The sequence below is a fragment of the Typopeltis vanoorti genome, chromosome 11 (assembly GCF_054136105.1).
Source record: "Typopeltis vanoorti isolate ZY-2024b chromosome 11, IOZ_Tvanoo_1.0, whole genome shotgun sequence".
Classification (NCBI taxonomy): Eukaryota; Metazoa; Arthropoda; class Arachnida; order Uropygi; family Thelyphonidae; genus Typopeltis; species Typopeltis vanoorti.
In genome coordinates this window covers 110,590,765-110,605,487 of record NC_143559.1, presented here as the reverse complement: position 1 = coordinate 110,605,487, position 14,723 = coordinate 110,590,765, and the positions used below count along the sequence as shown (strand labels likewise).

The following is a 14,723-nucleotide window of genomic DNA, read 5'->3' as shown; positions in this document are numbered from 1 at the left end:
TAACTATTGCTAGAACAAATACGAACACACAGAGAAGCAAAAAGAAAATCTTTAATACACATTTTTTATTTACACATTTTTATATGACATTTTCCCTTGATAACAGAATTGAAATATAATTTACTTCAAGTTAAAAATGACCGGTAAGTGACCGGTTTGAGAGTATAATCCAACAATAGACTTTGAAGCTATGATGACAGCTCACTCATGCACTAGCAGACAAACCTTGAAAAGCGCTAAGCTGTTGAGTTGGAAGATTGACTTGCTGAAATAGAGGAATTCGAGTCCAAAACAGATTCTATTATTCATGGCAATGAACAATACTTTTAAAGTCTTATGTAAATAAGTACTGTACATATGAGATCCGAATAACTGTTACCACTTAAACAGATGACGTTCTTGAATAGCTGTGCCTTAGAACGTGACGAATAAAAATTGGATATGTACATAGCAGCTCTTTCTTGCACCAATAACATACGCTCCTGTTGGGAAGCAAATTTTGCACTGCCTTGCCAAAAGTTATGGTCGGTTACGCTTAAGGAAATTGTTAGTTATCTACTAATGAGAAAATCAGTTTTGTTTTAGTAGTTTATGTATATATTAAACTAATGAGAAGTCAGTGAGCGCTTAGAATACAGCGTTTAAGTATGATTAGAGATGGAAAAGTTGAATTATTGTCTCATAACTTTTGGCATGATAGAATGCATTTATTATAACTTGAGAGTTCGATGGAAGGCAAGAAATATGAGCCATGTGGACGTCATGGATGTGCAATATTTCTCACTGGTTTGAGAGTGCACTAGACTGTGTCCAGATAGACGGACCAGTAGATGGCGTTCAGAATCAAGAAGGACAAAGGAAATACAGTTCTGGAGATCTTGTCGACTAGGATGGCTCTTTCTCTACGACGCTGAGCTGTCGTAAGAATAGCGGTCACTTTGGCACCATTAGGGACGTGGCCGCTCTCCTATAAAAAAAAGAAATCAAAATGTTCATCGTGAGATGGATGAGTACCTTAAATGGATAAAATTGAATTGGGGAATCACATCAGAGAACAGAAAGTTACAACATGATACAAGCGTTCTCATCCTAAAGAAAGTCTCAGTGAAACACAGCGAGTACTGATCTTTTGTTTCAGTCAACCATGACATCGGGATGAGTTTTCTTCCCAAGTTTAAGCCCTCCACCCGTGATGCATAATTTTTCTTCTGTAGGCTTTAACGAGACATACTGCGGTCTATGAGGCGAGGGTGCCAATTGTTGGCTTTATGGTTTCTATTCATCCCAGTATCCTTTCATTCTTAGAACACCTTAACGACAGGACCCCGCGAACAGCCTACAATACTATTGATTTGCTGGATAGTGCCACCTTCAGCTTGTATTCTACAATCATGCATTTAAAAAAATAAATAAATCTATGAGATCATGTCGATCCGGCAACTTTGAATGACCAGAACATCACATACCTCCGCTAACACCATGATATGAGAATTACCTTGATGGAGTAGAATGGCCGATTCTGAAATAACGTGGGAGATGATGAAATTTTGAATTTTTATGTGCATGTGGGTATTGGAAGTGAGATTTATTTGTGCTTGTAGTGTACAGAAGGTTATATTAAAGAAGTTGAACTTTTTCGAGTTATTAGAGAATGCATTAAAAGGAGGGGGGGGTAGTCCTTGTGGATAGAATGCAGTAAATGGGAAAAAAAGGTAGTCTTTGTTGGATATATATTTAAACAAATTTAAAACAATTGCAGATGAAGTTTGATTGACTTTGCATATAAAACTTATATGCAAATATATATGTGCAAATATGCAAATATATATTTGCAAAAAAGTGCGTGTGTGTGTGTGTGTGTTGTGTCATAAGAAGCATCATAAGTAAGTGTCCACTTTTTTCTTCCTTTACCTTCAGTACATCGAAATAAATCGAACCTGGTTTGAAATAAGATGAGTTCGGATTTAAACATTTTTTATTCATACAATTCCAGTAGCAGTTATTGATTTCATTGTATGACTACAAGAAAAATTATTTTTATGTGCATTACAGAAATTCTGCTCTACAGACTAAAAATAGAACTTAAAATATCAAAATAAAATAAAGAAAAACTGCCCAACTTCCAGGCATCAGGTTGGGAGTCTCGCGGGACTGGATAACGATGAAGATGAAGTATCTAAAATGTCATATTATCCGGCAAAATAAATTTTTCCAGGATAATTAAGCTGCAGGTAATTTAATTTGAATGACAGGATATATACGAAATAAAAACTGTAAATGTATATAAAAAATAAGGAAAATAACTTCGAAAATATTTTCTTTAGTGCAGCTCCTAAATGTGGAATCGGGTCCTTATCCTTATAAGGACTGGCTTAAAGGGGCGAAGCAAGAATGCTTTTCATCTTCCCCGTTATCTGTACAGGACAGTGTAGGGCAGGGGTGGCCAACCTATGGCGCATGCGCCAAAAGTGACGCATTGCATGATTAGAAGTGACCCCATAGAAAAATTTAAAAAACATTTTGTATACGATTTATATATACAGGGTGTTCGGGATAAATTTGACATATTTATAATTAATTATATTTTTCCGTAAGTTACATGTATTAACACACACTTCTCTTCATTTAAAAGTTTGGACCCTTCTTCATTCATATACAAGATGTCAGAAAGGATGGATAGCTGGAACCCACCTGAATCATGGAAGAGAATAACTTGTATCATGATGATTCGTGCCCGCCATCAAAATAAGGATATTACGACTGCTGCCCAATGCTCCCTGAATACAGTAAAAACAATCAGGCATGAACTAGAGACTTGCAATGGTGACTACGAGGATGTAGCAAGAAGAAAGATCCCTAGCAGACGATCTGATTGCGTTCGTACAGCAGAATTCCTCGCAAATCTGCAGGAACAGGTGTTGAAGAACCCTGGCATTGGAATTCGGGCTTTGTTCGTGGAGTTGCTAACTGTAGTCAAGCCCTGGATAACAAGGGTAGCCAATGGTAGGCCGTATGTATGGCAGCAGGATTCGGCCCCTTGCCACACCTCTGGGAAAAGTCAAAAATGGTTGTCTGAAAATTTCTACGACTTCACCAGTCCAAATGTTTGGCCTCCAAACTCCCCAGACCTTAACCCCATGGATTATTTTGTATGGGGCGCAGTTGAAAAAGACACCAATCGCACTTCCAGTAATACAAAAGCCCAGTTAATGGATAAAATTAAAACAGTTTTTGCGGCCCTTCCCAGGGAGACTGTAGCATCAGCTTGTTCGAGGTTCCGAAGCAGAATTGAAGCTGTGATCGATGCTAATGGTGGTTATTTTGAGTAAATCTTGTTGATAGTATTGTAATTAACTCTGCCTGTAATGTTTTTTGTCAATTCATTAAATTTAATAGATACAAAGAAGATTTTCTTTTTCCTTACGAAACTGTCAAATTTATCCCGAACACCCTGTATGTTTTATAAGCAGTATTGAATTTTTTGATACTATAAGATGCTTAAATTATTTGTACTCAAAACCGAAAAATATTTCAGCACCCATTATTGGCACCGCTGATCACTTAACAGAATTATGTATTTTTTCTTGTAAAATACATGGAAAGTTATTAATTACATAATTGGAATTGAAGCTTTCTTGCAATTACCAAACTGCTGGGGAAAAAATAAACCCTTCATTTTAATACTTGTGTCGATGCATCCACAATATCTTCCATAAAGTAGGAATTTTAGTCTAACTACGTTTATGAAGTATAACGTTTAATAGCTGAGCTTAGCATTATTTTTAATAGTGTTAAGCCTATTAAATTTGTCGAATGGTTTTAAATTTGGTATCAATCAGACCATTTATAGTAAAAAACTAAACAAACAAAAACCAAAGCAACTGGTTTACATGCATTTCATGATTTTTATAAACTATCGAAAAATTCCGTCGTAGACATCATTGGAATTCGCGCATGCGTGTTCAAAACATACGCATGCGCATAGTAAAAAGTGTGAGTTCTAAACGTATGGAAGTAAATTTTCCTTAAAAAAAAAATTCAGTTTATATTCGACAGGTAACAAAACAAAATAGCGATTAGATTACTGTGGACTTTCATAGGTCTAGAAAGCCAATAAGTATTCCCATAACGTAAATATATTAAGAAATCTTAATAGCCCAATTTATCACGTAAATGGAAACTAATATAAATATGTAGCAACATCTAGCCGATATTAGATGTGAATATGTTGACCATGTACCGAAATACGTTGACTGTAAAAAAAGTTCTGTAAATTTTAAAATATTTTTTTCATTTTGAACGCGTATGTCTAGTTCTTGCCCGCTCCTCTAATTTGCTGATTACTGAAACCTGCAATTATTCGGTGTGTTTGTATGTGTGTGTTTTTTTGTTTTTTTATACAATATTTTTCCTTTTTATTTACGTATAGAAGGTTTATTCCTTAAATTTAACTGATCATCAGCAAAGCTTTCGTAATGAGGATGCTTGGGTTGTGTGTGTGTGATTGCCAATTGATCGACTGTTTTATGGCAGGAAGCGATCTCGCATTTCATTGGACATAATATATTTCGAGAGAGAGACGAAAATTCTCTATGAAAAAAAAAATATATATAATTTTTAAACTTATAGAACTGTATTAGGTCTTAATCAAAACAGGAATCTTATCTTAAACTTGTAGAACTGTTTTTGAATGTTCATAATGTTTAAAACCATAAAATAATTTAAATAAATTATTTAATAATAAGCTTTACTTTTTGAAATATTTTTTTACAGTCAGTTACCCATTACTTTGCAAAATAAAATTAGCAGAAGAAAAGCAGAAGGTGATAGCAAGCGCCAGTTTAATGAACTTTGGGGAAATGAGTTCTTATTTATTGCGGGTCCTTCAGGAAAACCGTTGTGCGTTGTTTGTGAAGGCACTCTCTCAGATAATAGAAGACATGATCTTAGCAGACACTATAGAAAACATCAAGCTGAATTAGAAGAAAAACTGAAGTTAGTTCCTGGTTCTGAATTGCGGAAAGGATATGTGGTTAAGAAAAATGAAGAAATAAAAAAGAGACAAAATATATTTGTGAAACGAAGTTATGAAAGTGTGGCAATGCTGGAGGCGTCTTATGAAATTGCCTTTGTGTTGGCTAAAAATCCAAAGCCTTTCTCTGATGGAGAGGAAGTTGTTAAGCCCTGTCTCAAAAAATTTGCAAAATGTCTTGGTGATAAGAATAGTAAACCAAATTGCTCTCCAAGCAAACAATTACAAGACGCATCGAAGACTTTCCCATGATGTTACTAAGCAATTGAAAGACCACGTTCATGCTTGTTCTTTCTTTTCTTTAGCCTTGGATGAATCCGCTGACATATGTGATGTAGCCCAATTAAGCATTTTTATAAGAGGAATTGATGGTAATTTTAACATCTTTGAAGAACTTATCGGTCTTGAGTCACTTCATGGAAAAACCAGAGGGTCAGACATATTTGACAAATTAAAGTCATGTCTAGAAAATCAACAACTAGATGTTGATCAGTGTTTGCACTGATGGAGCACCATCAACGGTAGATAGAGTTTCTGGGACTGTAACTTTACTTGAAAGGTTTTTAGGTCGTTCTCTACTAACGTATCACTGTATTATACATGAAGAATCTCTGTGTGGAAAAACTCTAAATTTGAAGCATGTTATGATACCAGTTGTAAAGTGTGTGAATAAAATTAGAGCAAGAGAGTTAAACAGAAGAGAATTCAGAGAATATTGTGAACTGCTAGATATGGAATATGATGATCTCATCCTTCACTGTGGAGTGCGCTGGCTTTCTAAAGGACAAGTTCTCAGTAGATTTTGGAAGCTGAAAGAAAGTGTTCGTAATTTTCTGGAAGAGAAGTATGAGCTGCATGAAGAAATAGCCCTGTTGTGTGATGAGAAATGGTTATTTGATTTAGCATTTTTAGTTGATGTTACCAGTCACCCCAGTGATCTAAATTTGAAACTGCAGGGCAAGAACAAATTGTTTCCTAGCTTAGTAAATGACATCAGTGCATTCGAAATGAAATTAAAACTGTTCATCTCCCAGTTAGAAAACGGGGATTTAAGTCACTTTCCACATTTAAAAGAGCATAGTGAATCAGTTGTAGTTAATGGAAAGTTTACAGAATATACTGAGAAATTCAGATTATTGCCAGAGTCCTTTAACAGTCGTTTTAGCGATTTTCTCAAAACCAATTCTTTATTGAAAATGAAATTTAATGAACTGCCACCACTCCCAGATGCTTCTGATATAATTAATTTCTGGCGATCGTTGCTCTGTGAACATTTTCCAGAACTTAGAAAACTTGCTCAGAGTTACAGGGTGTTCGGGTTAAATTTGACATATTTATAATTAATTATATTTTTCCGTAAGTTACATGTATTAACACACACTTCTCTTCATTTAAAAGTTTGGACCCTTCTTCATTCATATACAAGATGTCAGAAAGGATGGATAGCTGGAACCCACCTGAATCATGGAAGAGAATAACTTGTATCATGATGATTCGTGCCCGCCATCAAAATAAGGATATTACGACTGCTGCCCAATGCTCCCTGAATACAGTAAAAACAATCAGGCATGAACTAGAGACTTGCAATGGTGACTACGAGGATGTAGCAAGAAGAAAGATCCCTAGCAGACGATCTGATTGCGTTCGTACAGCAGAATTCCTCGCAAATCTGCAGGAACAGGTGTTGAAGAACCCTGGCATTGGAATTCGGGCTTTGTTCGTGGAGTTGCTAACTGTAGTCAAGCCCTGGATAACAAGGGTAGCCAATGGTAGGCCGTATGTATGGCAGCAGGATTCGGCCCCTTGCCACACCTCTGGGAAAAGTCAAAAATGGTTGTCTGAAAATTTCTACGACTTCACCAGTCCAAATGTTTGGCCTCCAAACTCCCCAGACCTTAACCCCATGGATTATTTTGTATGGGGCGCAGTTGAAAAAGACACCAATCGCACTTCCAGTAATACAAAAGCCCAGTTAATGGATAAAATTAAAACAGTTTTTGCGGCCCTTCCCAGGGAGACTGTAGCATCAGCTTGTTCGAGGTTCCGAAGCAGAATTGAAGCTGTGATCGATGCTAATGGTGGTTATTTTGAGTAAATCTTGTTGATAGTATTGTAATTAACTCTGCCTGTAATGTTTTTTGTCAATTCATTAAATTTAATAGATACAAAGAAGATTTTCTTTTTCCTTACGAAACTGTCAAATTTATCCCGAACACCCTGTATGTTTTATAAGCAGTATTGAATTTTTTGATACTATAAGATGCTTAAATTATTTGTACTCAAAACCGAAAAATATTTCAGCACCCATTATTGGCACCGCTGATCACTTAACAGAATTATGTATTTTTTCTTGTAAAATACATGGAAAGTTATTAATTACATAATTGGAATTGAAGCTTTCTTGCAATTACCAAACTGCTGGGGAAAAAATAAACCCTTCATTTTAATACTTGTGTCGATGCATCCACAATATCTTCCATAAAGTAGGAATTTTAGTCTAACTACGTTTATGAAGTATAACGTTTAATAGCTGAGCTTAGCATTATTTTTAATAGTGTTAAGCCTATTAAATTTGTCGAATGGTTTTAAATTTGGTATCAATCAGACCATTTATAGTAAAAAACTAAACAAACAAAAACCAAAGCAACTGGTTTACATGCATTTCATGATTTTTATAAACTATCGAAAAATTCCGTCGTAGACATCATTGGAATTCGCGCATGCGTGTTCAAAACATACGCATGCGCATAGTAAAAAGTGTGAGTTCTAAACGTATGGAAGTAAATTTTCCTTAAAAAAAAAATTCAGTTTATATTCGACAGGTAACAAAACAAAATAGCGATTAGATTACTGTGGACTTTCATAGGTCTAGAAAGCCAATAAGTATTCCCATAACGTAAATATATTAAGAAATCTTAATAGCCCAATTTATCACGTAAATGGAAACTAATATAAATATGTAGCAACATCTAGCCGATATTAGATGTGAATATGTTGACCATGTACCGAAATACGTTGACTGTAAAAAAAGTTCTGTAAATTTTAAAATATTTTTTTCATTTTGAACGCGTATGTCTAGTTCTTGCCCGCTCCTCTAATTTGCTGATTACTGAAACCTGCAATTATTCGGTGTGTTTGTATGTGTGTGTTTTTTTGTTTTTTTATACAATATTTTTCCTTTTTATTTACGTATAGAAGGTTTATTCCTTAAATTTAACTGATCATCAGCAAAGCTTTCGTAATGAGGATGCTTGGGTTGTGTGTGTGTGATTGCCAATTGATCGACTGTTTTATGGCAGGAAGCGATCTCGCATTTCATTGGACATAATATATTTCGAGAGAGAGACGAAAATTCTCTATGAAAAAAAAAATATATATAATTTTTAAACTTATAGAACTGTATTAGGTCTTAATCAAAACAGGAATCTTATCTTAAACTTGTAGAACTGTTTTTGAATGTTCATAATGTTTAAAACCATAAAATAATTTAAATAAATTATTTAATAATAAGCTTTACTTTTTGAAATATTTTTTTACAGTCAGTTACCCATTACTTTGCAAAATAAAATTAGCAGAAGAAAAGCAGAAGGTGATAGCAAGCGCCAGTTTAATGAACTTTGGGGAAATGAGTTCTTATTTATTGCGGGTCCTTCAGGAAAACCGTTGTGCGTTGTTTGTGAAGGCACTCTCTCAGATAATAGAAGACATGATCTTAGCAGACACTATAGAAAACATCAAGCTGAATTAGAAGAAAAACTGAAGTTAGTTCCTGGTTCTGAATTGCGGAAAGGATATGTGGTTAAGAAAAATGAAGAAATAAAAAAGAGACAAAATATATTTGTGAAACGAAGTTATGAAAGTGTGGCAATGCTGGAGGCGTCTTATGAAATTGCCTTTGTGTTGGCTAAATATCCAAAGCCTTTCTCTGATGGAGAGGAAGTTGTTAAGCCCTGTCTCAAAAAATTTGCAAAATGTCTTGGTGATAAGAATAGTAAACCAAATTGCTCTCCAAGCAAACAATTACAAGACGCATCGAAGACTTTCCCATGATGTTACTGAGCAATTGAAAGACCACGTTCATGCTTGTTCTTTCTTTTCTTTAGCCTTGGATGAATCCGCTGACATATGTGATGTAGCCCAATTAAGCATTTTTATAAGAGGAATTGATGGTAATTTTAACATCTTTGAAGAACTTATCGGTCTTGAGTCACTTCATGGAAAAACCAGAGGGTCAGACATATTTGACAAATTAAAGTCATGTCTAGAAAATCAACAACTAGATGTTGATCAGTGTTTGCACTGATGGAGCACCATCAACGGTAGATAGAGTTTCTGGGACTGTAACTTTACTTGAAAGGTTTTTAGGTCGTTCTCTACTAACGTATCATTGTATTATACATGAAGAATCTCTGTGTGGAAAAACTCTAAATTTGAAGCATGTTATGATACCAGTTGTAAAGTGTGTGAATAAAATTAGAGCAAGAGGGTTAAACAGAAGAGAATTCAGAGAATATTGTGAACTGCTAGATATGGAATATGATGATCTCATCCTTCACTGTGGAGTGCGCTGGCTTTCTAAAGGACAAGTTCTCAGTAGATTTTGGAAGCTGAAAGAAAGTGTTCGTAATTTTCTAGAAGAGAAGTATGAGCTGCATGAAGAAATAGCCCTGTTGTGTGATGAGAAATGGTTATTTGATTTAGCATTTTTAGTTGATGTTACCAGTCACCCCAGTGATCTAAATTTGAAACTGCAGGGCAAGAACAAATTGTTTCCTAGCTTAGTAAATGACATCAGTGCATTCGAAATGAAATTAAAACTGTTCATCTCCCAGTTAGAAAACGGGGATTTAAGTCACTTTCCACATTTAAAAGAGCATAGTGAATCAGTTGTAGTTAATGGAAAGTTTACAGAATATACTGAGAAATTCAGATTATTGCCAGAGTCCTTTAACAGTCGTTTTAGCGATTTTCTCAAAACGAATTCTTTATTGAAAATGAAATTTAATGAACTGCCACCACTCCCAGATGCTTCTGATATAATTAATTTCTGGCGATCGTTGCTCTGTGAACATTTTCCAGAACTTAGAAAACTTGCTCAGAGTTACAGGGTGTTCGGGTTAAATTTGACATATTTATAATTAATTATATTTTTCCGTAAGTTACATGTATTAACACACACTTCTCTTCATTTAAAAGTTTGGACCCTTCTTCATTCATATACAAGATGTCAGAAAGGATGGATAGCTGGAACCCACCTGAATCATGGAAGAGAATAACTTGTATCATGATGATTCGTGCCCGCCATCAAAATAAGGATATTACGACTGCTGCCCAATGCTCCCTGAATACAGTAAAAACAATCAGGCATGAACTAGAGACTTGCAATGGTGACTACGAGGATGTAGCAAGAAGAAAGATCCCTAGCAGACGATCTGATTGCGTTCGTACAGCAGAATTCCTCGCAAATCTGCAGGAACAGGTGTTGAAGAACCCTGGCATTGGAATTCGGGCTTTGTTCGTGGAGTTGCTAACTGTAGTCAAGCCCTGGATAACAAGGGTAGCCAATGGTAGGCCGTATGTATGGCAGCAGGATTCGGCCCCTTGCCACACCTCTGGGAAAAGTCAAAAATGGTTGTCTGAAAATTTCTACGACTTCACCAGTCCAAATGTTTGGCCTCCAAACTCCCCAGACCTTAACCCCATGGATTATTTTGTATGGGGCGCAGTTGAAAAAGACACCAATCGCACTTCCAGTAATACAAAAGCCCAGTTAATGGATAAAATTAAAACAGTTTTTGCGGCCCTTCCCAGGGAGACTATAGCATCAGCTTGTTCGAGGTTCCGAAGCAGAATTGAAGCTGTTATCTATGTTAATGGTGGTTATTTTGAGTAAATCTTGTTGATAGTATTGTAATTAACTCTGCTGAAATGTTTTTTTGTCAATTCATTAAATTTAATAGATACAAAGAAGATTTTCTTTTTCCTTACGAAACTGTCAAATTTATCCCGAACACCCTGTATATCTGTCGTATTGGAACTACATACAGATGCGAACAAGCATTTTAATCAATGAAAATGATTAAGAACAAACTACGGTCGCGACTGACTGATTCAAATTTGAAAAACTGTTTGATACTTTCTGTAGCTGATTTAACTCCAAACAATACAGGCTTAGCAAAAGCAAAGCAATTTTAAAAGTCTCAATAAAATAATTAATGTTTATCTTGTTTTTATATGAAATCCTTTTATTTAAAACTGCTAAAAGTGTCTATGTTACCATATATATAATAAATCATTTTAGGCATAACATAACTATTAAATATATCCATATTACTATATTTTAAAAGGGCTGAAAAGTGGTATAAGTTTGATTGGCGCATCTTAACTAAAAAATGAAAACATTGACGCATGAACTGTAAAAAGTTGGCCACCCATGGTATAGGGATAACATGTTATTGAGCTATTAAAGCTCTGATCATGGCAGGAGGGTAACAGCAATAGCCGAGCCTCAGTTAAAACTTCATTGGCTACAGCATTGCCATCCATTACCCTCCCAGGGTATCAATCACCGCATCTCACGGTCGACAACCTACATCAATCGTGGAATCGACGCAGGACGCAGGACATATATGGCGCAGAGGGCGAAGCTTGACGCTTTTCATATTCCCTGTTGTCTGTTTCGGGAGCAGTGATGGGAGAGATTTGTGAGCTATTTTAGCTCGCCCTGAGTGGGCAGAAGTGGTTATTCGTCGTTGGGTGTTAGGATGGCTTTCGGTCTTTTATGTTTCCAGTAGTCATTACCGTCATAGTTTCCGGCTTGTTGTATCAGTTGGTTTGGATGGATAGTTGTCTTCATAAAAAATTTTTCTGCTAGGGAGCGTAGTAGTGGAGAGATGTAGGGGATATTTATGTCCCGGTGGATCTGGGCGTTCCTGATGAACCACGGGGCGTCCAGAATCATTCGCAGGCATTTGTTCTGTAGTCTTTGTAGCTTGAGGATGTTTGTCTTGGAGGTATGGCTCCAGGCTGGGGAGGCGTATATGACTGTGGGACGGATCACTGTCTTGTACAGTAGTATTTTATTTGTTGAGCTTAATTTGCTGTGTCAGTTGATCAAGGGGTATAGCTGGGCGATAACTTTTGAAGCTTTGGTGCATATGCTCTTGATGTGGCTGTTGAAGCATAATCGCTTATCGAGAAGTATTCCTAGGTATTTTGCTTCAGTTTTCCAGGGAATTTTAGAGTTGACCAGGGTGATGTCTCCTTTGGGGGGATGCTCGTCTTCTTGTGAAGAGTATCGTTGTACTTTTCTGGGGGTTTAATTGTAGTCGCCAGTCTTTAAACCATTTTTCTAGATTCAGGATGGTGTCTTGTAGTTTTTTGGTGACGAGAAGTGGTTGACGAGATCTGGCTAGAATAGCCGTGTCATCAGCATAAAGGGCGATGGTGGATGTGAGAGGATTTTGAGGGATGTCTGCCATATAGATGTTGAACAGGATCGGGGCTAGCAGTGATCCTTGAGGAACTCCAGCGAGGATTTTCCGTTGGGTTGAGACTGTTTCATTGATTTTGACTTGCATCCTCCTGTTGAAGAGGTATGATTTGATCAGGTGTATCATGTTTAGTGGAAGGTTAGCGATGATAAGTTTGTAGAGGAGGCCTTGGTGCCAGATCTTATCGAAGGCCTTTGAGATGTCTAGGAAGACAGCTCCAGTGTGTTGATTCCAATTGAATCCTGTGGTGATGTATTCTATCAGTCTATGGATTTGATGGGTGGTGCTGTGATTTTGACGGAAGCCGAATTGTTCTTCTGGAATGATATTTAATTGGTTGACGTGATCTTGGAGTCTCATGAGGATGATTTTCTCAGCTATTTTCCCTAAATTGGATAGCAGGCTGATGGGACGGTAATTTTCAGGTAGGTGTGGGTCTTTGCCTGGTTTGTGAATTGGGATGATGTCAGCTATTTTTCATGACTGGGGGAAGTGCTGCCATTTAAGGATGGACGTAGAATCGAGTACAGATCATTTGATATACTTATAAATCGTATGCTTATTTTTTTATGGTGTCTTATGTTCTATTCTTTTTTTACCCTAAAATCTAATTTAATATCCAAAATGGATTAGATTTTTAACGTATTATAACGGTTAAATTTTTTTATTATTTAATTCATTATTAATTAAAAAATATATTTATTAATCTCAATTTATTGTGAATATCAAACCATTCATGGATTTTTTCTTCATTTAAACTTTCATATTTATTTTATTTCATTTAATATTTCATATTTCTTCATTTATTGCAAATGAAAGTTAGACTTGTTGAATTCAAACATTATATTTATTCATGAACGAACTTGGAATGAAATCAAACTTATCAAAATACATGTATACGATATGACATTTACTATTTTGATATCACATTTATTATTTATTTTATATCGTATTTGATGGGAGTGAACTAATTTAATTATGAGTTAGAAAACAAAAAATGGCATTTTTTTCCTTTTAGAATATAAATAAGACATGATAAATATTTTAAATACGAAATTCCAATTCCATAAAATGTGTCAAAAAATTCAAAATTTCTTAAAAAGTTCATCATAATAATGTAACACATTTAAAATTAATATAAAAATTAACAATATTTACGAAAGCCATCGTTAGATGTCGCTTTAGCATTTGAGATGTACCTACCGTTACCTTCGTTGATAATATAACACTTCTCATGCCCTTTCTTAGAGCTTCTTCATCACAGTCAATCTCTCCCATAAGAATATTGACTATTGCGTATTCCATGAGAGAGGAGAATACGAACACTGTGCACGAGGACATGAAGATATCGATGGCTTTGATATAAGAAACTGGTGGAAGGGACTTTTGAGACTGAGCGTGCTGGGTGGACAAAGTGAGCAAACTTGTGACGCACAAAGTGACCCTCGCAGGCACGGCTTCTGGTCGTATCCAGAAAGAGATCCAGGACATGATCACAATGAGGCACGTGGGAATGTAGGTGTGGAACATGTAGTAACCAAGACGACGCTTCAGTGTGAAGAGCACTTGGATGCAAGTGAAATTACCTACGAGAATATAAAACAGGAGAAATTAAAAGTTTACGTAACTAAGTTGAAATGCTATCGTTCATCGCTAGAGGGCGCCCGTTTAACAATGAAATGTCTGTGGTTAGGTCAGACTTTCGAAAAACAGCAATAATAACATCGAAATCGAATTGTGCAGTGTGTAATTTGAAGGTGGATATTTAAGGAACAGAAATAGATGTGAATCATTATTCTAAAGTAGTCTTTATCCTGTTTTCTCACAGTCCTGCCCAAACATTAATAACCTCCAGCTGTTTAAGAAGCACATCGACGGGTTGTGTGATCACATGACTAGACAGGACAGGATCGTTCTTTTCATTTTGAATTGTTTACATTTCTGGAGATAGACGGCGCTTTAGTCTGTTGTCTATTTATATAAATTCCAATATAAATGCAAGTAGAGTATATCTTGATCGTTTGTTCATAGAAATTAGACCGGTTTTGGAATACAACAACGACATTTAACTCTTTCCATTCGAACCCGAACTCTTGATGTGATTCCAGTCAGTAATCGCTTATATTATACAAAATTATATAGAAATTATTTATTCATTGTAGTTAATTTTAAGATTTTAATTTCAATTTTAATTTCAA

The 14,723-nt window shown here is 35.8% G+C and overlaps 1 protein-coding gene across 1 annotated transcript in view; it reads right to left on the bottom strand.

Moving 5' to 3' along the window:
* Nucleotides 1–799: 799 nt before the first annotated feature.
* The window catches only part of LOC150101934 (glycine receptor subunit alpha-2-like), a 103,681-nt gene continuing 89,757 nt past the window's right edge, over nt 800–14,723 (bottom strand). Inside the window, exons 8-9 of the mRNA XM_090399933.1 lie at nt 13,729–14,111; nt 800–967 (exon numbers count right to left, since the gene is read on the bottom strand). Of these exons, the coding sequence (XP_090256059.1) occupies nt 800–967; nt 13,729–14,111 (551 nt within the window). The remainder of the gene's footprint in view (nt 968–13,728; nt 14,112–14,723) is intronic.